Source organism: Rhinichthys klamathensis, unplaced genomic scaffold (assembly GCF_029890125.1).
Source record: "Rhinichthys klamathensis goyatoka isolate OS25496 unplaced genomic scaffold, OSU_Roscu_1.1 h1tg000595l_1, whole genome shotgun sequence".
In the NCBI taxonomy this organism is placed as follows: domain Eukaryota; kingdom Metazoa; phylum Chordata; class Actinopteri; order Cypriniformes; family Leuciscidae; genus Rhinichthys; species Rhinichthys klamathensis.
In genome coordinates, this window is record NW_026607051.1 from 2,326,451 (window position 1) to 2,351,816 (window position 25,366).

Below are 25,366 nucleotides of genomic sequence, written 5' to 3' on the forward strand. Positions count from 1 at the left end.
GTTGAAAAGTTTTGCTTGCGAGTTAAAAAGTTTTGCTTGCGAGTTGAAAAGTTTTGCTTGCTCGTGAAGATGTACCTCAGTAGGCGGTCTCTAACAACCAGATGAAAGGCCTTTTTCTATTGGTCACCCTCGATTGAAGTGACAGGTTTGCCACGCCCACTACAATTTCCCGCCGCTGCTGCTGCCATCATCGTCGCCAGGCCAGTCTGTGTCTGAGAGAAAAGCGAGCGAACTTCTAGAATGGCGAGCAACAGGTCGTTTACTGGGTAAGTAAGACAATTTAATATCATAAACAGTGACAAGTGAACTGAATGATTCTCTCCTCTTATGCTGTCCCATTTAAATACGTTGCGTCGGATAGACCAGTCTGTAACGTTAGTTAACTTAGTGTTACCGCTGACTAGATTGTATTAACGTTAGCCAACACCAAATATATTGTACCGCTTGCCGTGTGATTGATGTCCAATGTTGCTATCTGAGCAGACATACATAATCACATTGGATTTTCTCAGCGTAACGTTAAAGGCCACTATTTTCGATGTTCGTATAGTTAGTTTCTGGAGTGAATATATAGGCTATATATTCTGTATTTACACGACTTTGGCCAATCAGCGTGCACTAAAGTCACTGGTAACGTTAGTTCCTTCCTATAAGTTAGTCCTGGTTTAGACCCGCCATTAGTTCGAGGAACTAACGTTATAATAAGATTCCTTCGGTGCATCAGCCCCTTAAAGTCATAGGCACGTTAGTATTTTCACCCAAAAAAAATAGTTTAAAGTCAGTTATTCATCAGTTATTTTGCTGTAGTGTGTCAGAATTGCATCACCTTGGAGACGTTGCCACAGTTCTTCTGGATTTTGTCTGTCTCCGTTTTTCTGTTTCTTCATGTAATCCCAGAAAGAATCAATGATGGTGAAATCAGATTACCGGTATACCGGCTGTTGTCAGACTCATTGTGCATATAAACATCTCACTGGATTATTACAATTAATGGCTAAATGCATGTTTGGAAATGTACACTGATATTTCCTTCTGACACACTACAGCAACATTTTGATTTAGTCAAAAACTAAGTAATACAGTTAAATAGACATGCTTCTGAATGTTATATATTTGTTACATCAGCTAATTTTGTTTTTAAATGTTGTTTCTCTTTGCAGGACCACGCAATGGCAGATTTTGCATAGGTCTGTGGATAGAATTGGTTCAATTGTTAATAGGCATCCCATTGACTTTGATTATCTCCACTTTGTTTGCTGTCAGGAGTTACAGTTTGTTCGAGCTGGAGCATCATATATAGACATACCCCAGGGTGTGGTGGATGCTCTAGAACAGTTAAATGTAGTTATCTCCAATTACCTTTCACAGAGTATTGTCCCTCCATTGTTGGACAATGTAGCTGTGGCTGAATGGAGTGGAAGTGTGGGGCGTCCCAGATTAAACATACAAAGAGAAACACTCCAAAATTTGCTCAGCATGCACTTACCTCTGGCCTCTTTGGCTGAAGTGCATGGCATTTCAAGATCAACCTTATACAGGCGAATGAAAGAGGAAAGTCTGTCTGTCAGGAGCAACTATTCTGATATTTCTGATCATGAGCTTGATCAGAAAGTTAGATCTATAAAGGCAAGAACACCTCATGCTGGATACAGGCTGGTGAAAGGGTCTCTACAAGCAATGGGACACCGAGTTACATGGAGAAGAGTAAAGATGTCTTTGCAACGTGTAGATGGTGCAGGGGTACTTTCAAGGATGGTCCAGCTGTCATGCGTCGCAAGACGTACATACTCTGTTCCTGCACCTTTGTCTCTTGTCCATATAGACACTAATCACAAGCTGATAAGGTACTTTTTAATACATTTAATACAATTTTTTAATATATTTTTAATTAAATATTAATCATAGCTTTACGTTTGTCTTGTGTCATTTGTGATGTTGATGTTATATCGCTAAATCAATGAGATTTGACATTAAATCTCATTTACACATACCACTCAAAAGTTTGGGATCTGTAGAAGATGATTTATATTTTAAAAAGAAGTCTCTTGGTTTATCAAGGCTGCATTTATTTGATCCAAAATACAGTAGAAACAGTATTATTATATTATTACAATTATTATTATTTTTTATTCCTGTGACTGTAAAGCTGAATTTTCAGCAGTCATTACTCCAGTCTTCAGTGTCACATGATCCATCAGAAATCATTATAATATGATTTGATGCTCAAGAAAAAATATCATTATTAATGTTGAAAACAGTTAGGTACAATTTTGTTTCAGGATTCTTTGATGAATAAAGTTCAAAAGAACAGTATTAATTTAAAATATAATATTTTGCAACATTACACACTAGACACTACTGTTTAAAAGAAATTAATACTTTTATTCAGCAAGGATGCATTAATTTGATCAAAAGTGACAGTAAAGAAATTTATCTTACAAAAGATTTATATTTTAAATTGTAAAAGTATTTCACAATATTACTGTTTTTACTATATTTTGGATCAAAGAAATCCAGAAGAGACTGCTCATCAAATAAAATAAACGTTTTATGTTTTTGAAAATAAACAAAATGCTGGCTTTTTTTTAATAGGTACAACATAGTGATTTTTGGGGCTATTGATGGCTTTTCAAGGAAGGTAAACATATTTATTAATCAACCCCTCATCATTTCTCTTGTATATCTTACATATCAATATTATGCTGTTGTGTCCAACTCCTGAACAGATCTTTTACCTGGATGTTGCTGGGAATAACAAAGCCAAAACAGCTTTTGGGTTTTTCATGGATGGAATAGAAAAAAATGGATGGCCATCAAGGTATGCACATTATACAGAATGATTCTCACACAATGTAACACTGTCCATCAATAAAAGGGTTAAAGAAATACTGACGAGGTCCTGATATTGACAAGGGGGCGGAGAATTCGCATCAGTTGTGTGTGTGTGCTTGTGATCTTACTTCCACAATGTCCTTAAACAACAATATTGTTGGCCATAAACTGAGAAAGTGCGCGTCCGATGTGCGATACGAGTTGTCCTAGACGTGGCTCGCTACGCTTCTCCGGTCTAGCTAGATCCGGTGTGGTGTTGTAGTTATACTAACGTTACTAGTTGTTGCAAAAGCATGTGAAAAAAACTACAAAGTTTGGTAGGCCAAAAAGAACGTTAATCTCGCGATAAAAAAAATGTACGCTGTTAATAACGCATTTAACTGACAGCCCTAATTTAAACATACCCATTACCTCATTAAATAAGTATTACTGAGCTTTGGCTGTGTTGCTTTACAATCGTTCTGCTAAACATTGCTGAAGAGCTACATTGCTTGAGGGAAGAAATTTGTTATCAATAAATTAAGTTTTTGAAGCTGCATACTTATTATTAACTTTGCCAGGTATGTGTAATAACTACTCTGCTCATAGTACCCAGTCATAATCAGGTACTGAAACTGTCCGTGCTGTAAAGACCGTTTGAGCCGAGTTTGGTGTTTGTAGATTTGAGGCTCGTGAAACCAACACGTATAATACTTCTAATAATAAAAAACTGCTCTTTCGAACTTTTTTAGAGTACGAGCAGACCAAGGGGTGGAGAATGTAGACATTGCTCGGTGCATGTTTACTGTGCGAGGAACTGGCCGTGGCAGCTTTATTGCTGGAAAAAGTGTGCATAACCAAAGGTAATTAAATAGGAGAGCATGGTTAATGTATTCTTCTCATACACTTTTTTGCATCTCTGATTTTTTTTTAAATGTAAACTTAAGAAATGCAGTTAAATCAGCACCTCACACTTTTCTTTGTCTTAGAGTGGAACGGCTATGGAGAGACGTTTGGACTGCTGTAACATCAAGTTACTACAATGTTCTCCACAGCTTGGAAGAGGAGGGATTACTTGACCTGTCCAATGCCGTTCACCTATTCTGTGTGAGATATGTTTTCATCCCGAGAATACACACAGATTTGCAGCATTTCATAGAGATGTGGAACTGCCATCCCTTGCGAACAGAGGGAAATTTGTCACCGAATCAGCTTTGGAATATTGGAATGTTGCAAGCACCTGTGTCAGAGCCTGATTTTGCAGAGGTAAGCATGACTTAAGATAGATTTGGAAAAAAAAACTATACTGTATTATGGTATGTTGTAAGGTGATTGTGTTCTTGTAATCAATGCCTGTCTTCCCCCCAAATGTCAGATATTGCAAGCTGAGGAATTATTCTCCCAGAATTCACAGCGTGTTGACTCTGAGCATGGAGTCATTGTCCCAGAGATACCTTGCCCCTTGTCACCTGAAGATTTTGCTACTTTACAGAATCAAGTGAACCCCAGCGTTGAGTCCACTTGTTTTGGTTATGACATCTACTTACAAGCATGTGAATTAGCTGTAGATTTAATGTTATAAATATATATTCTTTAAAGGAACACTCTGACTTTTTGGGACTTTAGCCTATTCACCTTATCCCCCCAGAGTTAGAAAAGTCCATACATACCTTTTTCATCTCCGTGCGTGCTATAAGTCTGTTTGACGCACCCACCGCTAGCCTGGCTTAGCACAAAGACTGTTTGTAAATGGTTGCAGCTAGCATACTAATCCAAATAAGTGACAAAATAACGGAAACATTTTCCTATTTACATGTTGTGGTTTGTATAGTCACAGAGTGTACAAAGTCACATGAGACAGACATATTTTAACCGTATAAATACTGGGAACTATATTCTCTGAAGGCGAAGCACTGCTACTTGGGCGGAGTGATAACCGCAGCACCTGAGACGAGCCGTGGTGAGGAGCAGAGAGCGCGTCTCAGGTGCTGCGGTTATCACTCCGCCCAAGTAGCAGTGCTTCGCTTAAGCTAGGCTAGCGGTGGGTGCGTCAAACAGACTTATAGCACGCACAGGGAGATGAAAAAGGTATGTATGGACTTTTCTAACTCTGGGGGATAAGGTGAATAGGCTAAAGTCCCAAAAAGTCAGAGTGTTCCTTTAAAACAGACTACAGCAACAAAAAAATATAAATCCATGTATGAAAAAAGACATCCTGCTGTCTGCTTTGTCTCAAATGTAATTTATTAAGTGTTTTGCCTTCAATGAGAAAGTCAAAAAATAAATTCTGTAATGCAATAAGGAACTTATTTTTTATTATAACCTGTTTGTGGCTCCCACAAGAAATAGGCTGATTTTTTTTTTTGTAATTCATTTTTAAGAAATGTACACCAAATACAAAGTTTTACAACAATTTCAGAAAATTTTCTACACCCTGTCAAAGCTTGCCCCATATGTAACAGCAGTTTGCAAGATTGCTTTGAAAGACTCGTAATCTACCATATGGACTACGGGAAATGTTACGGTATTAGTGCAAGCACTGACAATTGGGTAACACACAGTGTGGTTTGGCATGTGCTGTAGACAGCAATGGTCAAATTTAAACACAATTTTAAAATTTTCCCTTTCTGATACAAGCAGATGCCTGTGAGCTTGCCCAGTCATCCACTGCATTATATTTGGTACAGACAAGGTTTCTCCAGCTGTCGCATCTTCTGGTTGAGTGTCTTCAGAAGAAGTAAAGAGATGTAATTAGAATGATTGTTTGTTTATTTATACTCTTTTACAATGGGAACTACAGTAGCACATTTACACCTGGTTATCAAATAACATAGCACATTATAAAATCATTTTAAGTCCATACCTTCAAGTTCAAGTAGGAAATCTTGAAAGAATTCCATGATTTTGGACTCTTTCACTTGTTTAATCGAACCAGTTGGGCTCATCTCTGGGGCCAGGTGGGATAAAATGTAATGGGAGTCAACCTAAATACCAAAAAGAAAAGCATAAAAATAGATTTTAACATTTGTAATTTGTGACAATACAAAAGCAAAATAAATAAATGCTCAAAATTTAATTTCTACATACTTTGTCATTATATCCTATGACGAAGAGATCATGACACTCCTGTGGCTTTTTCTGCATGACTTTGATGAGATCGTATATCTCAAGGCCCTCACGCAGTTGTTGCAGCATTGGGATGCGTTTTGTTGTAATATGTAGAGAAAGAGCTCTGGCAAAACAAAAATAAAAGGCAAAATTAAAACATTAAAAATGTTCATATTTAAAAACAGGGCATTCAAAGCAACAAAGCAGATTGTACTAAAGCAATAAGCCTCTTGAATAGTGTTTTACAGTGGATGTAGAACAGCTGAGGGGCATTGTTAGCTACGACGTGGAGTGCCTAAAACCCCTTTAGCTGTTCTAAATTCACTGTAAAACACGGCTTCAAGGGGCTTATTGCTTTTATAAAACAGTTTATTTATATAACAAAAATATTCATTTTAATAAATGTATTCATTAAATAAAGACCAGCAACAAAAAATATAACATTATAACACATTTATTCCTCCACCAAGCAATGTAGTTCCAGAGGTTGCCAATCAACACATGCAGCAACAAAGCATCAAACAGCAGTTGCGCAGTAATACTAATGTAATGTGCTCACAGGTGTATGTTGAGTAATTTACAACGGCTTTGAACGTAGCTCAACTAATCAGAATCAAGGACTGGAACTATAAAATAGTTTTATAACATTTATTTGTATAATTGAAATAAATTCCTTTGGTTTAAAGAACAACTATAATGTATGAGTCTGTATATATAGAAAGACTCATAGCTCCCATCAAACAAGTCTATAATTGTGAGTGTGATATTGCTCAATTTTCATCTGTACCATATTACAACACAGCAGGCATTGTACTTCTGTTAAGAGTTTATACTTATGTAAATGAACAACCTTTTTCTCAGTGCTGACCTTAATATGCTTTCCTTGTGGTCAGTGTCTATCAGTCCAGTGTAGCCACAGTCCAGGATATCTTTTGTGTAGTTGGACAGGTCAGATGCATCTTCAATCTAAAAGTAAAATTTTTACCTTTAATAAATAGTAACAAGCATGGTTCACAGCTTAATTTTAAAGCAAAACCAATTTGTCATTGGCTTTATAACATGATAACATCAAACTAATTTACTTATGGACAATAATTAATAGAGAACGTGTATCTAATGAAATTAAGTCAACCAGACCTACCATTTTGATTAGTGGTGATATCTCTGTGTCATATACACCATCCCTTTTGATGTTACCAGTAACAAGGTATTCGTAACACCATTCTTGCATAAACCGTGGTGGCGGTCCTCCTTGCGCAATGCTCACAGCGAATATTTCACCTGCAACTCTGGAGATATATACTGTTTTATATATGGACAACAGTTCTTGGCTATATATATATATTAGGGCCGGGACTTTTACGCGTTAATTAAGATTAATTAATTACAGACTTTAATGCGTTAATTTACACAAAAAATCATTTTAATCGCACTTATTTTTGCACCGCGGAACGTTTCTCACTGGATGAGTTTCGGCGGACCAATTATACTGGAGCACCAACTAGCGTTCACGATGAAGAAGCTGACGAGATCGCTTGCTTCATAGATCGCTTTGGTTGGCCCCGTGGAAAAAAACGAACGGATGGAAGCGTCGATAAGAGCATGGTTGTGTGCGAGTTATGCAACAAGGAATTCGCTATTGCTATTAGTGTAGCTATTGCTACACTCAGGGCCTGAAGTTAACTTTTTTGGCCACCAGCCACTGTGGCAGGTGGATATCAAAATTCACCTGCCACAGAGACTTTTTACCAGCCTTTTTTTTTTTTGCCTCATAGCCTAAAAGTGAAAAACGGGAATTTCACAATATTGTTCTTTAACTTGTACACATTTAAGTGCTGTCAAGTTATTAACGAAATCAATATAAGTAATAATAACTCTTAGAATATACATTTTAAAAAAAATCGTTTTATATATTGATTTTGACACACACGCACATACAGATCTATAGACTTACCGCAGCTCGTATGTAAACAAATCAACACGCGGCTGTGTTGATGGCTGATTTAGTCACGTAGACAGCTAGGTCCTGACAGCTTTTAGTTACAGCGTTCAGGAACCGTTAAGCTGAACTAAATTAATATTATTACTGGTAAATTTACCGGGTACCGGACATTTTCTCACCGGTTCCCAACTCCCAACATGTACTACATTTGCACACGCACACATCTGTGCAACTGTCATTGTTCTGGAGCCTACGTCAGCGTTACATTATCTCATCCCATCTCACCAACAGTTTAATACTCGCACATCCAAACGTAGTCAGAAAAGGGCCTCATCTTCTTTCTGATCGCATGAACGTTACGAAACAACAGTCGCTGTCATAAATCAGCCGCTCACGAACCTTGCCGTTGTCGCCAATTGACCACTTTGTATTAAAATGTCTTGTTTTACTTTTCTTTGACTCATCCTCATCTTTTTGTTGGTTGTTTGTTTCAGCTGGCCTTTTTACCCCAGTAATGTGCCGCCACATTATAGCTAAGGTCCAACGCAATGAAAATGAAAACGTAAAAAAAAAAAACCTAATGAATCACTCAATTCTCATTGGCTACCTGCCAATGTGGCAGGTAGATTGACAGTGTTACCCGCCAATAGCAAAATTCACCCGCATTTGGCAGGTGGTCGGTTGTTAATTTCAGGCCCTGGCTACACTTAATGGCAAAAATTGCACTGGTCTGCTGGACTTGGTTGAACAAAAATAAACAATATGTTGTTGATTAAGCTTATGTATTGTCATTATTCAATGGTATACTAAAAATCCATGTGAAAAAAATTACTTCTCACTGTTCTCAGGTCAAATATTTATGCAATTAAAATGCAATTAATTTCGATTAATTAATTACAAAGCCTCTAATTAATTAGATTATTTTTTTTAATCGAGTCCCGGCCCTAATATATATATATATATATATATATATATATATATATATATATATTATACCATTGTGGTATTCCAAACTTTTCTTTTATCTGCAATGATTTAGAAGGAATTGTGTGAATATAAAGTAAACCCAAAATCCAATGGCAAGACATACTTGAACAGCTCATTATCCAGATCATTGAGGGAGTACTTCGGTGTTTTTCCTTTCTTCGCATCACCTTCAAAGAGACGTTTTTCAATGCCAGCAACCATAGCTAAATCCAGAAAAAAAGATTAAATATCATTAGGCTAGAGAGAGGGGCATTGAAAAACAGCACAGCTGTGATATTTCAAATACAGACCATGTATTTTTAGAATAATGAAATCTAGGAATATATATATATATATAAAATAAAATAAATGAACATGTCAACTAAATGCATGATTAAAGCAAACTACACACTGGACAGAAACTCTTTCCTCAGTGCCCCTGTGTCAACTCCTGGCTCTCCCAGGAAGATGATTTTCAAGGGATTGACAGGGCTTCCTGTTTTTTGACGTTTCCACAGCTTCAGACCTCTCTCAACCATGTTGTCTCGTGACACACAGATTTCAAAGGTCTTTGTTGTATTTATCTGTGCTGCTGCATGACGAATCACATCCTCCTCACTGGAAATAAAAATAAAGTAAATATATATATATATATATATATATATATATATATATCCTTTTTGAACAGAAGCAATGAACATAGGTAGGTTACCATGAGATATGATCCAAATCAGAGCAGGGTATTTTTTCTGGCACTCCATCTGGACTGTTTTTTGTTTAAAAGCAAAAATATAATAATTGATACATACTCAGGTTATAAACATTTCACCACTTTTAAACATTTTCAAACACTTCAGCAACAGTGTAAACACAGATAAAATAAATATTACACCCAAAAATGATCACTCAACCTCATGCCATTTGACCAGAGAAACGCACAAGGAATTTTGTTTTTTTTTATGAAGATATTTTTCTTCACCATTGCCAGATTTAATTTGGTCTTTGTATATGGTTTAATTTTGTGAGTGAATAAATAATTACATTTTGACCTGTTCATCATACAGTGATCATATGGATTCAGAGAACAACATTTATAACTAGGTGTTATTTTAAGCTCTATTGCGAGTCACTATTACCATTCATTACCTTTCTCCACAAAAGCTGGCATGCAATTCTAAGTCAGAAACTGGAAAGGTTCCTGTGCATATTGGGCACTGGGTCTCAAGTGCCTAAAAGTTAAAGACAAAATGTTGGCAGGGCCAATTCTGTAGAAGTAATTGATAATTGACAATGGCTATGTTTACATGCAACCAAATAATCCATTAGTAATCGTATTGAATTCGATTTAGTTCGATCCGAATGATTGATCGGATTGAAATGGGTGGTTTATTCCTTTTCTAATCCGATTGAGAGAACATGCATGTAAACACTTGATCGGATTGAAAACCGAAACTGGAAAGGACTGAGTGTGTGCAATGACGTAGAAATGGCGCAATGAGGTATGACGAATGAGCTGCAGTTGTTCTTAAATAAAATGTCACAAATGACAGTTTTTCTAAAAGTCCTCTACACTCATCATCTGTGAAGTAGAGAACATTGTTCCATCAGTCAATCGTTCATACTCTCATCCACAGACACTTTATTTTTGCCGTTTTTACTGTTTGATAAATATAAGCAGCACAGCATAACAGTTCATGTGCTCATCGTTTCCTAATCAGAACCCGAAATAGATGAATATGTCTGCTCTTTAAAACAAAGAAAATAAGCAATGTAGGAGAATGGAATGCACAAACAGCAGGAAACTCCGTATATTCATGCAGTGAGCGCATTTAAAATAATCAATCATGATTTGAAACTTGTGGCACATTAACGCACACATCAACCCGATCACTTTACGAACTACGTTCGGATTCATCAATCAGAATGACTTCACTCCAGTTGAAACAAAAGGTGTTATGTAAACATAGCCAATGTTAAATGTAGCTTTTGGTTGTGTACCTCCTGAGGGTGATGTATAACATTAGATGATGTTGCCTCCTCTATAAACACCAAATCTTCTTCCTGCAAAGAGAAAAGAAAAATATGTCAAAAAAAAAAAAAAAACTTAGAAGTCAGGGGCATAGTGAAATGTGGTTGTGAATGTGTTAAGTTAGTATATTAAAAGGTCTTCAAGGCAAAGTCTCTGCAAGGCTACAGTGTTACTGAATGTCCTGAATTTCAATTGTTACAATTGGAGTAATAACAAGTTTTGCTATTTGTCAGCACTGTCACTGGACAGTTCTTTAAAGGGACACTTCACCCATTTGCATTAATCTTTGTATCGTTAGAAACCCAGTCATATTTTTGAATGGTCGTGCATTATTCCCTCATTTTTCCCTGAGACAGGAGAAATACAGATTTCAGTGTTGTAGTTCCTGCTTACAATGATGTAAAAATCGTCATTTTGCGTTATTGTAACCAGGAAGTCCCACATCTCTGTATAGGGATTGAGACTACACACCCGTTCCTCATTTTTCCAGGGGGTGGGACTCTCTTACGCTACAGACCTATTACAGATCAGTGGGTGGGACTTCACTTGCAGAAACTAAAAGCAATATCCGCCATCTTGTTTGGAAGCTAAGCTAACAAGCGCTGTGGAGCCAGATGTGAATTAAGACAATGGCAGAAGGTACTCAATATGATATGGAAGAAGAGGATTTAGAAAGGCTGATGCTCAACCCAGATGTTCGTGGCTACTTTTACCATATGGATAGCGGTGCTGGCGTGCGTATATGGATACCTCATAGGCGGTGTTCTGGATTAGTGGGAGTGGCTTGTGGAGCTGTGCATTGTGGGAGTTGTTGTCTTTCATACAAATGCCCCCTAAAGTTTCTTTCTGTCTTTCCTCGGTCAAGAAGGCACCAAATTCGTCATTTATGTTACCTTTCGACTACATATATGACCCACTTTCAATAAAGATTAATGTTCCCACGGGTGAAATGCCCCTTTAAGATAGTAACCTAAAGGCTACGCAACGTAGTTTTACCTCAATTTCAGAGTTTTCTGAGTTGTGCATGCTGTCACACTGGTCAACATGCAAAGCCAGTGTCTGAAGTGGCATCAGAGTCTTGCATTTTTTACAAGTTGCCTTTGGCATTCGGGCAAATTCAGGTGCATCTGGTGGCAGTGGTGTCATGTCAAGCTCATCCTGCAACGGCACGACGTACAGCAAGTTCTTCCCACCACTAGAAGCACTTTTGATCACTGATCCTGTATACCCCTCTGCCTCCAATGGTATTACAGATATTCTTCTCCTTCCATTCCCACCTATATGAGGGTAATACAACAACTGAAAAAGAGAACTCTACGGTATAATTCTTTAATGTTTTCTGTACTGAATGGACTAATTTATATTACTGAATTTTAAAGGGATACTCTACTGGTTTTTCATATTAAACTATGTTATTCCCTTAACTAAGACGAGTTGATACATACCTCTCTCGTCTCAGTGCGTGCACTAAATCGCTGTCTTGCGGCGAAACTTTGTTAGATCTTATCTCAGCCCTGTTCATTCAATACGAGCCCAGAAGAGAAGCCACCAAACACCTCCACGTTTTCCCTATTTAAATAGTTACACGAGTAGTGTAACTCGACCTAAGACGGTGACACAAAATAAAACGTTGCGCTTTTCTAAGCGTGTAAAATGGATAACTATATTGTATGACAGAATACCATAGCAAGTGCTTGGGAGCACTTCGACTCGGCGCAGTAATTTCATCTCTCGTGAAAAGTCCGCTCCCGTTGAAATGAGAGGGAGGAGGAGAGGGAGCGGGGGAGAGGACTTTTCACGAGTGATGATATTACTGCGCCGAGTCGAAGTGCTCCCAAGCACTTGCTATGGTATTCTGTCATACAATATAGTTATCCATTTTACACGCTTAGAAAAGCGCAACGTTTTATTTTGTGTCACCGTCCTAGGTCGAGTTACACTACTCTTGTAACTATTTAAATAGGGAAAACGTGGAGGTGTTTGGTGGCTTCTCTTCTGGGCTCGTATTGAATGAACAGGGCTGAGATAAGATCTAACAAAGTTTCGCCGCAAGACAGCGATTTAGTGCACGCACTGAGACGAGAGAGGTATGTATCAACTCGTCTTAGTTAAGGGAATAACATAGTTTAATATGAAAAACCAGTAGAGTATCCCTTTAACACCAAATGATGATAAAAGCAGACCTGCAGCTTTGAAAAGAAGCCACCTGTCTTCCAAATCATTCATCTTTGAGTACGCTTCCCGCAGCAAACTTGATAACTGTTAAGGTTAAAGAAAACCCTTAAAACACTGACACAACAAATAATGCTATTCAGAATATGCATTTGCTTAGGATCGGGCTCCTCACCTCTGCATGTGTTGTATCTGATGTCAAGGACAGGGTCCTCTTTCCTAGCCCTGCTTGCATGAGCTCCAGCTCTTCAGATATAGACGGGGTTGTATCAGATTTAGAGCCCAGCAAAGACACAGAACAATCAAACGTTTTCTGCACTTTTGCTGGTACTGTTGGCCTTTGACTTCTGGCAAGATGTCTTTTATTTTTGCCAGTATTTCTAAAAAATCCAGGAAAAGATCTGCAAATTATAGAATAGGTAAAACTATTAATGTGTGTTTTTGGTGTTTATTTTTGAGTAGCAAGAAATACTATTTTTAGCTGCTGCATCCTATGCCGAACTTCTATCACTATAAAAAAAGGAATGTTTGAGTATCCTGTGTAACACCTAAACTGGCCCTTTTAAATATGCTTGCTATCTACCTAGTCATTTCATGTTCCACAGTAGGTCTTACTGACTGCTGGATCTGGCTCTGAGTCTGACCCTGTCTTGTATTTTCCTCAGGGATTACTCTGGCCACCAAGGACATTAAATGTTGTGCTGCTTCGGTTACAGCACGTTGGTCATACTGGGGAAAAAAGGTTTAGGTGCAAAACACTAGTATTATAATACTGACCAAAACAAACTGTCAACTGATTAATTTGTAGAAATAAGCTAATACCGGTAGCTTACCTGTGGTTGTGACCTGCCTGGTTGGCTTTCAATTCTGCCATTAAGACAAAGAAAATAACTCAAATTTAATGTAAAACATACAATAACTAAGTTATACATGCAATACACTGTGAAAATCAAAAATACAATCCATGTGGCTAGATCAATTTACACAAACTCTCACACACACATACCGGTACATACATATGTATGTACTGTGCAAATGTTTTAGGCACTTGAGTATTTTCACCCTCAAAAAAAGATGTAAAATATCAGTGTAACATTACATTTCCAAACATGCATTTAGCCATTAATTGTAATAATCCAGTGAATTGTTTATATGCACAATGAGTCTGACAACAGCCGGTATACCGGTAATCTGATTTCACCATCATTGATTCTTTCTGGGATTACATGAAGAAACAGAAAAACGGAGACAGACAAAATCCAGAAGAACTGTGGCAACGTCTCCAAGGTGATGCAATTCTGACACACTACAGCAAAATAACTGATGAATAACTGACTTTAAACTATTTTTTTTGGGTGAAAATACTAACGTGCCTATGACTTTAAGGGGCTGATGCACCGAAGGAATCTTATTATAACGTTAGTTCCTCGAACTAATGGCGGGTCTAAACCAGGACTAACTTATAGGAAGGAACTAACGTTACCAGTGACTTTAGTGCACGCTGATTGGCCAAAGTCGTGTAAATACAGAATATATAGCCTATATATTCACTCCAGAAACTAACTATACGAACATCGAAAATAGTGGCCTTTAACGTTACGCTGAGAAAATCCAATGTGATTATGTATGTCTGCTCAGATAGCAACATTGGACATCAATCACACGGCAAGCGGTACAATATATTTGGTGTTGGCTAACGTTAATACAATCTAGTCAGCGGTAACACTAAGTTAACTAACGTTACAGACTGGTCTATCCGACGCAACGTATTTAAATGGGACAGCATAAGAGGAGAGAATCATTCAGTTCACTTGTCACTGTTTATGATATTAAATTGTCTTACTTACCCAGTAAACGACCTGTTGCTCGCCATTCTAGAAGTTCGCTCGCTTTTCTCTCAGACACAGACTGGCCTGGCGACGATGATGGCAGCAGCAGCGGCGGGAAATTGTAGTGGGCGTGGCAAACCTGTCACTTCAATCGAGGGTGACCAATAGAAAAAGGCCTTTCATCTGGTTGTTAGAGACCGCCTACTGAGGTACATCTTCACGAGCAAGCAAAACTTTTCAACTCGCAAGCAAAACTTTTTAACTCGCAAGCAAAACTTTTCAACTCGCAAGCAAAATATTTACACCCGCAAAAAAGACAGCAGAAAGGAGAGCAAAATGTGTGGGTTTGTGATGAAAAGTTTTTGAAGTGCACAAAAAGAATAAAAAAAGTTTTCACAAGAGTACACACACTGCAAATAATTATGTTATCAACTTCTTTATTTTTGAGCCTTTAGAAGACTTTTTTGCACTCTTTTTTTTTTTTTTTTTACAAAATAATTAGCTTTATTCTCAAACACAGAATGTTTGATTGAATAAAAAAGACACAAAGGAAACTCCATACAGCAGAGGCCCTGGAGCAGAGCACCTTATTGACAACCGGCCCTCCCCAGCAGCCTTCGGTTGAATGTGCTCCAGATCGACGGGCACAAGAGGTAGTAACGTTGCAAGGTGAGTCTAACGTTAATCTCAGTCAGCCATTTTGTAATCGCTCCAGTCCCCTTCATATCTATGGTAAAAATAAATGTTGTGTCATGTTTTCAAAATGAATCTGAAATTAGCTGTTTTAACTTTGTACTTAGTTCCAAACGCCATTTTGCGCCCTTTAAGGGCATTCAGGGAAAGAGAACAACGGGATCCCTTCTAAAGGGCCCTTCCACAAGGCCGTTACGGTCACTTGTTCAAGCTTTATTTTACATCAAGTGTGCCCTCTCCCCTTCATTACTGCCAGGTGTCAAAAGTAACGTTATTCACATAATTCATTAACTTATTCAAGTAAAAGTATAGATACTAGGGTTTAAGAAGACTTCTGTAGAAGTTGAAGTATCATCTCAAGCTTTTTACTCAAATAAAAGTGTAAAAGTACTGGTTTCAAAACTACTTAAAGTATAAAAGTAAAAGTAAGGGGCGGCATTCCCTTCGAAAAATAAAAGTAATCCACTGCGTCTTATGCACTTATCAGCTGCTCTGGTGTCAGGTGTACGGAGACTGCTATGTTCACTCTTACATCCAACAACAGAACACCTGAGTTACTGGAAAAAGTATGTCATCTATGTACTTTTTGCCTGCTCTTTAATGAGTACTTTGAATTGAGACATACTACTTTTGTCATATTGGTGCTGTAAGGGGACAGAGTTAAGCTAATAATGATTTTTTTATACTTAAGGCATTGACTTTGTATTTAGCACTGCTTTAAATTTTGACATTTCTAGGTGAGGTGAATCGATTATTTTCACCCTACCCTCGTCGTCCAGTTAATCAACTAAGAAGAACTGGGCATTTCCCTCCTTCACAATCTCCTAGACTGAAAAAAAAGTGTGTGTCATACACACACAGATTCTTTTGCCTAGCCAAGAGGAAAGATTCAGAAGTTCCAAAGGTGCCAGAAAAGTTTCAACTGGAGAGAGCTGGACTTGGAGAAAAGAAAATTATTTTCTCTGGTGAGTTTGCAACAGTTATGATAATAACAGTTATATCATATACATAATATCATAACTGATAATGTGCTGCATGTTAATGTGCATTTTCTTTAAATGTTTTCCTCATCAGACAAATACTCTTCTTCGTCAGAGTTTAGTCAAGAACTCATGCGCCAGTTCCCAAAACTGAGTGAAGCTGGTGGTTTTCAGCTTTTAAAGACGAGAGGCTGCACCAGGACAAAAATTCTGGAACCTATCCCATGTCCAGATGAAGGCTACTCTCCTGAATATTTGTGCTCTGATGCAGTCGGTATAGGAGCTGCAACAATTTATGTAAGACCCCTGCAAAAAGATCTGAATACAGAAGTAAGTGTTTAAAAAATTCTTAAAACAAAGCTGTTTGTGGTACAGAACTTAAAGATAATTTGCATACGCAGTGGTAGCCTATAGTCTATGTGATACGCAGGTATACGCCGTATACCCACTAGAAAATGTCAAGGATTTCCGTATACCCACTAGGAAAGGTCAAGGATCTCCGTATACCCACTTAAAAAAGCGTGAGGATTCGTAACAACATCGTTTTGTGACAGAACTTTCATTCATAAATTCACCGCGCCGTCTGTGTTTGTGCAGCGACACGGATCGAATCACGGAATCCAGTCACAAATGTAACTTAGCCTACAGTATATCACAGTATACTCACTACAAAAAACTAGACTACACCACTGTGCATACGAAATAGATCAAAAGGACATACTAAGGGAAAGAGCAGATACATGTAGCCTCACGGGAAGAACTTTGCAAATGGGTTTCCACGAACACCATGGGGATAACCAAACAAGTGGATGAGTTTTAGTATGTACAAAATACGTCAGACTAGAAACAAAAACCCACATAATCTTTTAGAGTGTCTACTGTTTGTTGCGAGTTTTCAGCCACAGAGAGCTGAGCTACGTGTCATCTGAAGGTTTTAGATCCAGGATTGAATAAAATTGTCAATTCCAAAAAACTGGCAATGTGAACCTTATACATACAGTCAGTAATTAATATTTCACTTGTGTTTTCAGTATTCCATTAGGGCTGTAACGATACGCGATATAAAACCGAAATCGCGATATTCAGATCCACGATCTGTATCGCGATGTGAGAAGGCAGAATCGCGATTGTGACACACCCCTGCCAACTCCCAGAGTTATCCTTCCCGTCCAGATCCAATGCTACCACATCTTTAAATTACTATTAGTATTATAGCTCAAATGTTTCTAGTGTCAATGTATTGCTTGTTTTTCTGTTTACATTGTATGTTGTGACACTTCTCTTCTCTCATGATCGAACATAGAATGCTGCTATGTCAAAACGGCATTGCCTGTCTTATTTTCCAGCAGCTTTTCCAGTAAATTTTTTTTCTAGAATTACTAATTCAGGGTTCCAGACTGCGACCGTTTTTTGAGAATGTGCGAGTTAATTGTATGTGGTCGCATTTGTGCGAGTGGACGCTCGCGCAACAGAACGCCGTTGTATCAGCTGCTGCAGTCCGTAACGTAACTTATGTTGAAAATGAACGAGTACATCATGAATCCATTTTCCAAACCGTGTTTTTGATTTATCCTGAATCCCTACGGTACGCTTATAATAAGTGCAGTGTTTCCCCTACCATTGTTTTGGGGGGGGCGGCCCGCCCCCCCAAAACGACCCCCCGCCCCCCCCCCCTAAATTGCTGACGAAATCCAGTCATTAAAAAGAAATTTACTGTATAACGCGGAATTTCATGGAATTTGTCAATCTTTTGAGAAATAAATAGAAAGCAGTTCAGTATACACTTGAAATCAAATCGCGATGTAGACAAGTGTGTGTGGATATTAAACCACAAAGACTATTTAAATACGAATCCTGCTTGTTCTGTGTGAATGAATGGTGCAGCCGACGCGCAGTTTCATTTAACGTACCACACACACACACACAAAAGGTCTTCACGGCAACCCGTCAAAATAAAAGTTCGGTTTAACGTGACAGAAATATATTACCGTTGTACAGTAGAATTTAGATATGTCCCAATGTAATAATACTAACACTAATCCAAATAAATTATCATCAAAACTGATTTTTTTTAGGAATAATCCATGTTTTAATTTTAACAGTAAAGCTCATTGTGCAGCACGTTATTTGACAAAAAGTTTATTTAATTTCATATGATTAAAGCTGATGATAAATTATAACATTTGTGTTTTATGTCTTCATTTTATTACCAGAAAAAACACAACACAGAATTAGTGTGAAATTTTTTTTCATATTTTTTTTTAAAATGTTGTATACGTTTAATGATTCATAATACACTATTTCAATTAATTAGACATGCTTTTTGATTGCTAAAAAATGTACACCACGTATCCGTAACACGCCCGCTCCGCAACACTAGCAGCCCCCCCCCCCTGAAAAAAAATCCTAGGGGAAACACTGAAGTGTTTATATTCTGACTATTTTATCCCGGGCTCGGCTGCGGAGTTGCCCAGTGCCTGCGTGACTCGCCATAGACATTAACGGAGAGAAGTAGCTCCGGCTACAGTGTTCTTCCGCAAGACACGTGCAGTTTATTTATTGACGAACGTACACGTCACGTGCATTGCACACTGATGGTGAAACGCGCCAATTACGAATTCAGGAATTAAGGCATATTAAAATGAAAAGGTCTCACGAAATACCGAGCCCCTTCCTATGTCTTTTCAGCGGTTAGATGATAGTAATCGATCGACAGAGGAAAATTATTGTAAAATGCAGAAGGTAAGGAGTGTGAGATTTCTAATTTTTGTTACAACTATAAACTTTGATAACGGAAAATCTGTATCAGCATATTATACTACTCTCATCTTTTAAAATGTAATGCATACATTTTAATGTTTAATGATTTTTAAAAGATAGAAAGATGATGCTGATAGATAGATAGATAGATAGATAGATAGATAGATAGATAGATAGATAGATAGATAGATAGATAGATAGATAGATAGATAGATAGATAGAATATAATTAAAATGTAAATAGATAGATGTATACACTCTAAACAATGCTGGGTTGTTTAAACTCAAATTTGGGTCAAATATGGACAAACCCAAATGTTGGGTTAAAAATGTAATTAAAAATTTCAACCCAACTTCAACTTTCCCTTCCAACTGTAAAATTTTTTTTATTACATTTCAGGGCTCGACATTAAGGCTTGTCCGCTTGTCCGGGACAAGTGGATTTTTTGTAGGACAAGTAGAAGAGAAAATTAGTTGTCCGACCGGACAAGTTACATTTCAAACAAAATAAAATGCCATGTTACTTCACGTTATGTGCCACTCGTAACGTCTATTTTACAGATTTAATTTTACCGATTTGAAACGAACACATTTTTTCGCGTTGCCTGTGAATGTCCTGAATGTGACTCACAGAAAGACGCGCGCCAGTATAATGCGCATGCACAGACCGCGCGCCAGAAGTTCTCTTTCGCGCTTGAACGAACATCAACAACACACACAATTAAGCCAAAATGTCATTTGTCGAGTATCTTCATAACATAAGAACAGTCTTATGATGGACATAAAGAGTTGTGACTCGTGAGAGAATGAGGCGCGTGTGATATCCGCGTCTCTGTCCACAGCGGCTGCTCTTAAAGGGCCAGCTACCAATAAAGCGTTCTGTCAGTAAAGTTACTGAAAGAACAAAGGGAACAGAGAAAATTACTCACTGCTCTTGACTAAAGAACTTGTGTAGCTTCAATAAGTAGTAGTCTATATATGATTTATAATTTATGCAGCCCAGACTGTTTGATAACTTTATTCAATTTCTGTATATGTCCTACCTGTTATACAGTTCATTTTTATCCAGACATCAATGGCTTATTGATCATTATAGGTGTTATCAATCATTTAGTTGTTATTGCTAATTTCAGAATTATCACTAATCTGTGTGTGCATTTGGTTTAGAACCAAACAAGTTGACTCATGAAACCATTTGTTTATTATATCGCAATCGCATATCACAACCGCAATATTGAACTCAATAATCGCAATATGACATTTTCCCCAAATCGTGCAGCCCTAGATAAAATTATAAATCTTTACCGGGACAAGTGACTTTTGTGCATGGGCAAGAGAAACCTAAATTTACTTGTCCGAAGGACAAGTGCCTCAAAAAGTTAATGTCAAGCCCTGCATTTTCATCCCAACATTTGGGTTTGTCCATATTAGACCCAAATTTGGGTTGAAACAACCCAGCATTTTTTAGATTGTATAATTCAAATGTAAAATGCTTAAAATTACAGATTAAAATTACTGTCCAAAATCCACGAAAATCCTGAAATTTGGCAATGATAATTATCATATAATACATGTTTTTTTTTTTTTTTATATATATAATATATTACAGGTATAAATGCTGCAACCCAGAAAGCCTTTGCTAGCCTTGGGCCATTAAAACCACTATTCATCAGCATGCATCGATTAATCCCATGGCATGTAGCAAAAAAAAAAAAAAAGTGCGACCAAATCATATGCTGGTGCGACCAACTGAGAAAGTTGGTAGCACCAGTGCAACCAGTGGAAAAGTTAGTCTGGAGCCCTGTAATTCTATTTTAAAGTGCTCACAGATTATATTTTAAAGTGCTCACGTCCAAGCACGAGAGCTGGGTGAACAGTAGCCTGACTACGTCAGACTTCCTACTTCCGCTAATTTCATTTCGCTCCTGTACTCAGTCTGAGATAGCAGCCTATCTTTCTGTTTTCCACCGGCCTGAAAACAGCCTGGCCAATCAACGAACAGAGGGCGGGCTGAAAGCCGTGACGTAGTCGGTAAGCGCCGTGTTTAAGATTAGGTCAGGGAAATCGAAAACGACCGCTGATATGGAGATGCGGATGCAATTCGCTCTGTTGTGGAGAATATTCCCGGCATTAGCAAACTGAAGCCCGAACAAGAAGAGTGTGTATTAAACACTTTGAATGGAGGTGATGTTGTGGCCCTACTCCCTTTGGGAAAAGTTTAATTTATCAACTATTACCGATCGTCAGCGAGAAACTGGGGAGCCTTTTGACAGGTCAGTGTAGCTTTTCTTTTCCAGGTCTTAAATACCGTAAAACTTCAAATAATAGCCCGGGCTTTTATTTGCCCAAATCGTCGAACTGCACCGGCTTGTACTTGAGATAGGCGTCTAACTTATATGAGACAGGCCTTTATAGTTGAGATGTTGTTCATTGAGATGTTGTTCCTAGAGTCTATAATCTCTAAAAATCTCCAAATGCTCCACGTGAAACCGCGGTCTTCCGACCTCTTACTATCTTGTCGATTGATTTATATGAATATGCGCGAGGGAGAGAGAGCAAGACAGCGCTCGTGTTGTTTGTAGACGTGGGAGTGCGCGCGCGCGGCCCGGGCTCTCTCTCTCTCTCTCTCTCTCTCTCTCTCTCTCTCTCTGCTCGTTTGTGCCCTGTCAAGCGCAGCAGTCATTCTATTACATCACTCACAGATCAAAAAAGTCGTTTACAGCCATGTTCACTCGGGTATTTCGCTCGCATCATCAAGTGTTTACAGTGGAAGTTCGATCGTAGATTTGAGTTCGATGCATGATGTCTGTGGTTCGATGCGGTTGTGTCGGAGCATAACATACGTCATAAACAAACTTATCTGATTGGCTTACGGGTAACCAATGATTTTAAACTTCAGTACGCGCCCCCTAGCGAGAGAGAAAACACTTCTCTATTATGCTATCCCAGACTCTGTGTACGAAGCAAAGTGAAGTAGCAGAGTCTGGTATTACCAGGCTAGGTGAACAGTCCCTTTAAAACTATCACTGCATCACTTTAAGCCTTTGTAAGTTTGGCATGTTTTTGGCAGGTTGCTGTAGGACAAGTGTCTGGAAATGGGCCACCAGTGGTCTGTTTGTATTGCAGCAAGATTTTCCCATTACCGGAGATACAAGAACATGTTGATTGCTGTGAACTGTAAGTATATTTCTTAGGCTACTTTAAATTTTATTTCTGAAGTGTCCAATTTACAGTGCCCTATTCACACATTATATTATTATAATCTGATCACAAGTCTTTTAAAACTCCACTTTAGCAACATGCAGGGCAGCTTTACTTGCAGCAATACACCAGCAAGTAGTCCCAACACCCTACATTATGAGAGCAGAGCAGGAAGCAGCAACAGCTTTTCCATTCTCGAAAGCAGCAGCAGAGCAGGAAGCAGCAACAGCTTTTCCATTCTCGAAAGCAGCAGCAGAGCAGGAAGCAGCAACAGCTTTTCCATTCTCGACAGCAGCAGCAGAGCAGGAAGCAGCAACAGCTTTTCCATTCTCGAAAGCAGCAGCAGCAGAGCAGGAAGCAGCAACAGCTTTTCCATTCTCGAAAGCAGCAGCAGCAGAGCAGGAAGCAGCAACAGCCTTTCCATTCACGAAAACAGCAGCAGAGCAGGGAGCATTCTTTCTGGTAGAGAGCAGGAGCATCAAGAGACCAGTGGATCTGAGATCCGTGCTGTAGTGAAGGGTCTGCACATTTCCAGCAATATTCTAAATGGTTCTTTTTATCAAATGTCTTCAAATGCAATTGGGCGAGATGATGTCAAAGCAGACAAGAATAGTAAACAATAGTTTTTACAAAAGAACACTGAATGGCCCAGGGTTTTCGTTGTCTGGTAATAGGGCTTGGGCGTCGTGACGTCATTACTTGGCGTGGCCGCCATGTTGACAGCTTCGCGAAAGTAAATGTTGCAGGTCCCGGCACAGGAGACCCAGCTGACAGATTACTGTTATCTGTAAAACAGGATTCAATGTAAAGAACGAGAGAGTCGCGTCTGCTCTTTCACAGCTCCTCTGCAGATATCTTTATTTAATGCACAATAAGTCAATTAAGCACAACAGTTGCTTTTAAAGCATTAATTCACATTCTTTTGTCTGTCTCATTACATCACTTTTGTCACCAACATCAAAATAAATCACTTTTTGTCTCATTTCTTCACTTTACCATCTTTAGTTAACATTTAACATATATATATTATATTTTATAATTAGTCATACTAATATTCTTTAGCACAATGAGATTAAGTATGAACTTAATGCATATGAACTCTGAAAATGTGTATTCCAAAAGGTACTTGCTCCTTAAAACCATTGTGAAACATTTCACTTTTGTTCCTACGTTTCTATCAGTGCCCGATCACGTGACTGGCAAGCGCGCCAAACGCGATCACAGAGAGAGCTTCAAAGATACACTAAACTCGACATATTAACTAATTAACACAAGCTAACAAACTTTTCATGACACACAAACTATTAATACAACAGTATAGCTAAATATAATGACCACTGGAGCGAACTAATCTCATTTTCCTCATGTTGAAGTGCGCATACATCATGACAAACAAAAGTCATCAACTAAAACACATTTAACACTTTACATTCACTAAACAGTAATAGTGATAGTGCAATCGCTGGTATAGTTACATAATACTCTTTTGAATGTCCATGTTTTTACCTGTAAAACAGGATTCAATGTAAAGAACGAGAGAGTCGCGTCTGCTCTTTCACAGCTCCTCTGCAGATATGAGGGAGCATGCGCAGTTCACGGTTTCGCCCGCGACTCTCCAGCCAGAATGTCAAAATAAGAGTCCTTTATTTTTGTCCATATAAATGTAAATATAAGTATGTTAATTTGCATACAACATAAGCCAATAATGTAATCATTTTACTCTTAACCATATTCAAAAGAATGGAAAAAAAACACAATTGTGTACATACTTTGTGTGTATCACACTCTCCCTGACAAAATAAGAAAAGCTCCAGTGGTCAACCTCTTTCCTCCAATATGTGCAATCAACACACAGGCACAGTGAAATTGTAAGGTATGCATGTGTGGGGAGTGTATGAATTGGGATAACCAATTTGTGGTAAGTAACTATTTATACCCCAGAATGGTACGTGTGTGATGGGATAAGCGGTTACTGCATTAAGTGTCGGGTATGGCCGTAGCACAGGCTGACCTAAAGTGTCATATGTGTAAATCTGTCGTGGCCTTTTCTCTCTAGTAGACCTTCTCCCTGCAGCTTCATCCCCCACACTTGGAGTTTCAGCCTCTCTTGCCACTCCCTCTGGCTCAACACAAGCAACTGTTTCCCTCTCCTCGTCCACATCATCCTCCACAGGTAGTACCAGGTAAGTACTTGGTTCTCTTTCTGGGGCATTTTCCAGTATCCTTGATACTCCCCTTCTTTGTGTTTGATTAAACTCTTCTCTTACAGGTGCTCGCTCAGGTAGAAGGCTATTCATTGGTTCTGTCCAGCTAACTGGGTTTCTCAGCCAGTATCCTCCTCCACTACTTTCCTCATCTGAGTCCGTCATGTCACTGTCTCGGTCTCTGATGTTTTCTCTGTTGGGTGACTGACACCTTTTCTTTTTTTGTCTTTCAGGTTTTGTCGATCGGAATGTCGTCGTGGGAGCCTCCACAGGTAAGTCATTCACCAGTAGTAGTAGATTCCGGTGCAGTGTCCTAGTTTTCTTATTGTCACCATTTTCAGGGGAGACTACATAAACTGGGTTATCAGATACCTGCCCCTTCACCACGTAAACCACCTTTTCCCAGTAGGATCGTAACTTCCCTGGACCCCCTCGTTCTCCAAGGTTTCTGACGAGCACTCTGTCTCCCACTTTCAGTACCACTCCTCTCGCCTTCCGGTCATATTGAGCTTTCCCTCTCGCACTTGCTTGACGACTGTTTCCTTCAGCAATCTTGTATGCCTCAGCCATCCGCGCCGCCCACTGATTTGCATATCCCTTTGTAGTGACTCCGTCCGTTGGCTCCACCAGGCCGAAGATCAGGTCTACTGGAAGGTGAGGATGCCGTCCGTA

General features: G+C 38.6%; 3 protein-coding genes across 4 annotated transcripts; 1 reads left to right on the top strand and 2 right to left on the bottom strand.

Annotated features, from left to right (window-relative positions):
• The first annotated feature begins 209 nt into the window (after positions 1 to 209).
• On the top strand, positions 210 to 4,394 carry LOC130075646 (uncharacterized). 2 transcript variants are annotated; one of them, XM_056240386.1, is made up of 7 exons: positions 210 to 266; positions 1,161 to 1,844; positions 2,593 to 2,638; positions 2,727 to 2,818; positions 3,564 to 3,674; positions 3,801 to 4,077; positions 4,187 to 4,394. In XM_056240386.1, the coding sequence occupies exons 1-7, from the start codon at positions 241 to 243 to the stop codon at positions 4,391 to 4,393; spliced, it is 1,443 nt and encodes a 480-aa protein (XP_056096361.1). In that variant the 5' UTR covers positions 210 to 240; the 3' UTR covers position 4,394. The 2 variants fall into 2 exon arrangements, with proteins under 2 accessions (XP_056096361.1, XP_056096360.1); XM_056240385.1 differs by lacking the exon at positions 210 to 266 and having other exon boundaries at positions 877 to 1,844.
• A 786-nt stretch (positions 4,395 to 5,180) lies between these two features.
• Positions 5,181 to 10,884, bottom strand: LOC130075647 (uncharacterized). Its single transcript, XM_056240387.1, has 10 exons — positions 10,826 to 10,884; positions 9,974 to 10,056; positions 9,540 to 9,593; positions 9,240 to 9,445; positions 8,952 to 9,051; positions 7,061 to 7,208; positions 6,788 to 6,885; positions 5,899 to 6,043; positions 5,675 to 5,795; positions 5,181 to 5,537 (listed from the first exon to the last, which is right to left on the bottom strand). The coding sequence occupies exons 4-10, from the start codon at positions 9,364 to 9,366 to the stop codon at positions 5,239 to 5,241; spliced, it is 1,038 nt and encodes a 345-aa protein (XP_056096362.1). The 5' UTR covers positions 9,367 to 9,445; positions 9,540 to 9,593; positions 9,974 to 10,056; positions 10,826 to 10,884; the 3' UTR covers positions 5,181 to 5,238.
• A 301-nt stretch (positions 10,885 to 11,185) lies between these two features.
• LOC130075660 (uncharacterized) lies at positions 11,186 to 14,932 on the bottom strand. The gene is made up of 7 exons (XM_056240400.1): positions 14,876 to 14,932; positions 13,862 to 13,895; positions 13,612 to 13,757; positions 13,204 to 13,429; positions 13,040 to 13,115; positions 11,853 to 12,133; positions 11,186 to 11,203 (listed from the first exon to the last, which is right to left on the bottom strand). The coding sequence occupies exons 1-7, from the start codon at positions 14,899 to 14,901 to the stop codon at positions 11,186 to 11,188; spliced, it is 807 nt and encodes a 268-aa protein (XP_056096375.1). The 5' UTR covers positions 14,902 to 14,932.
• Positions 14,933 to 25,366: the final 10,434 nt, after the last annotated feature.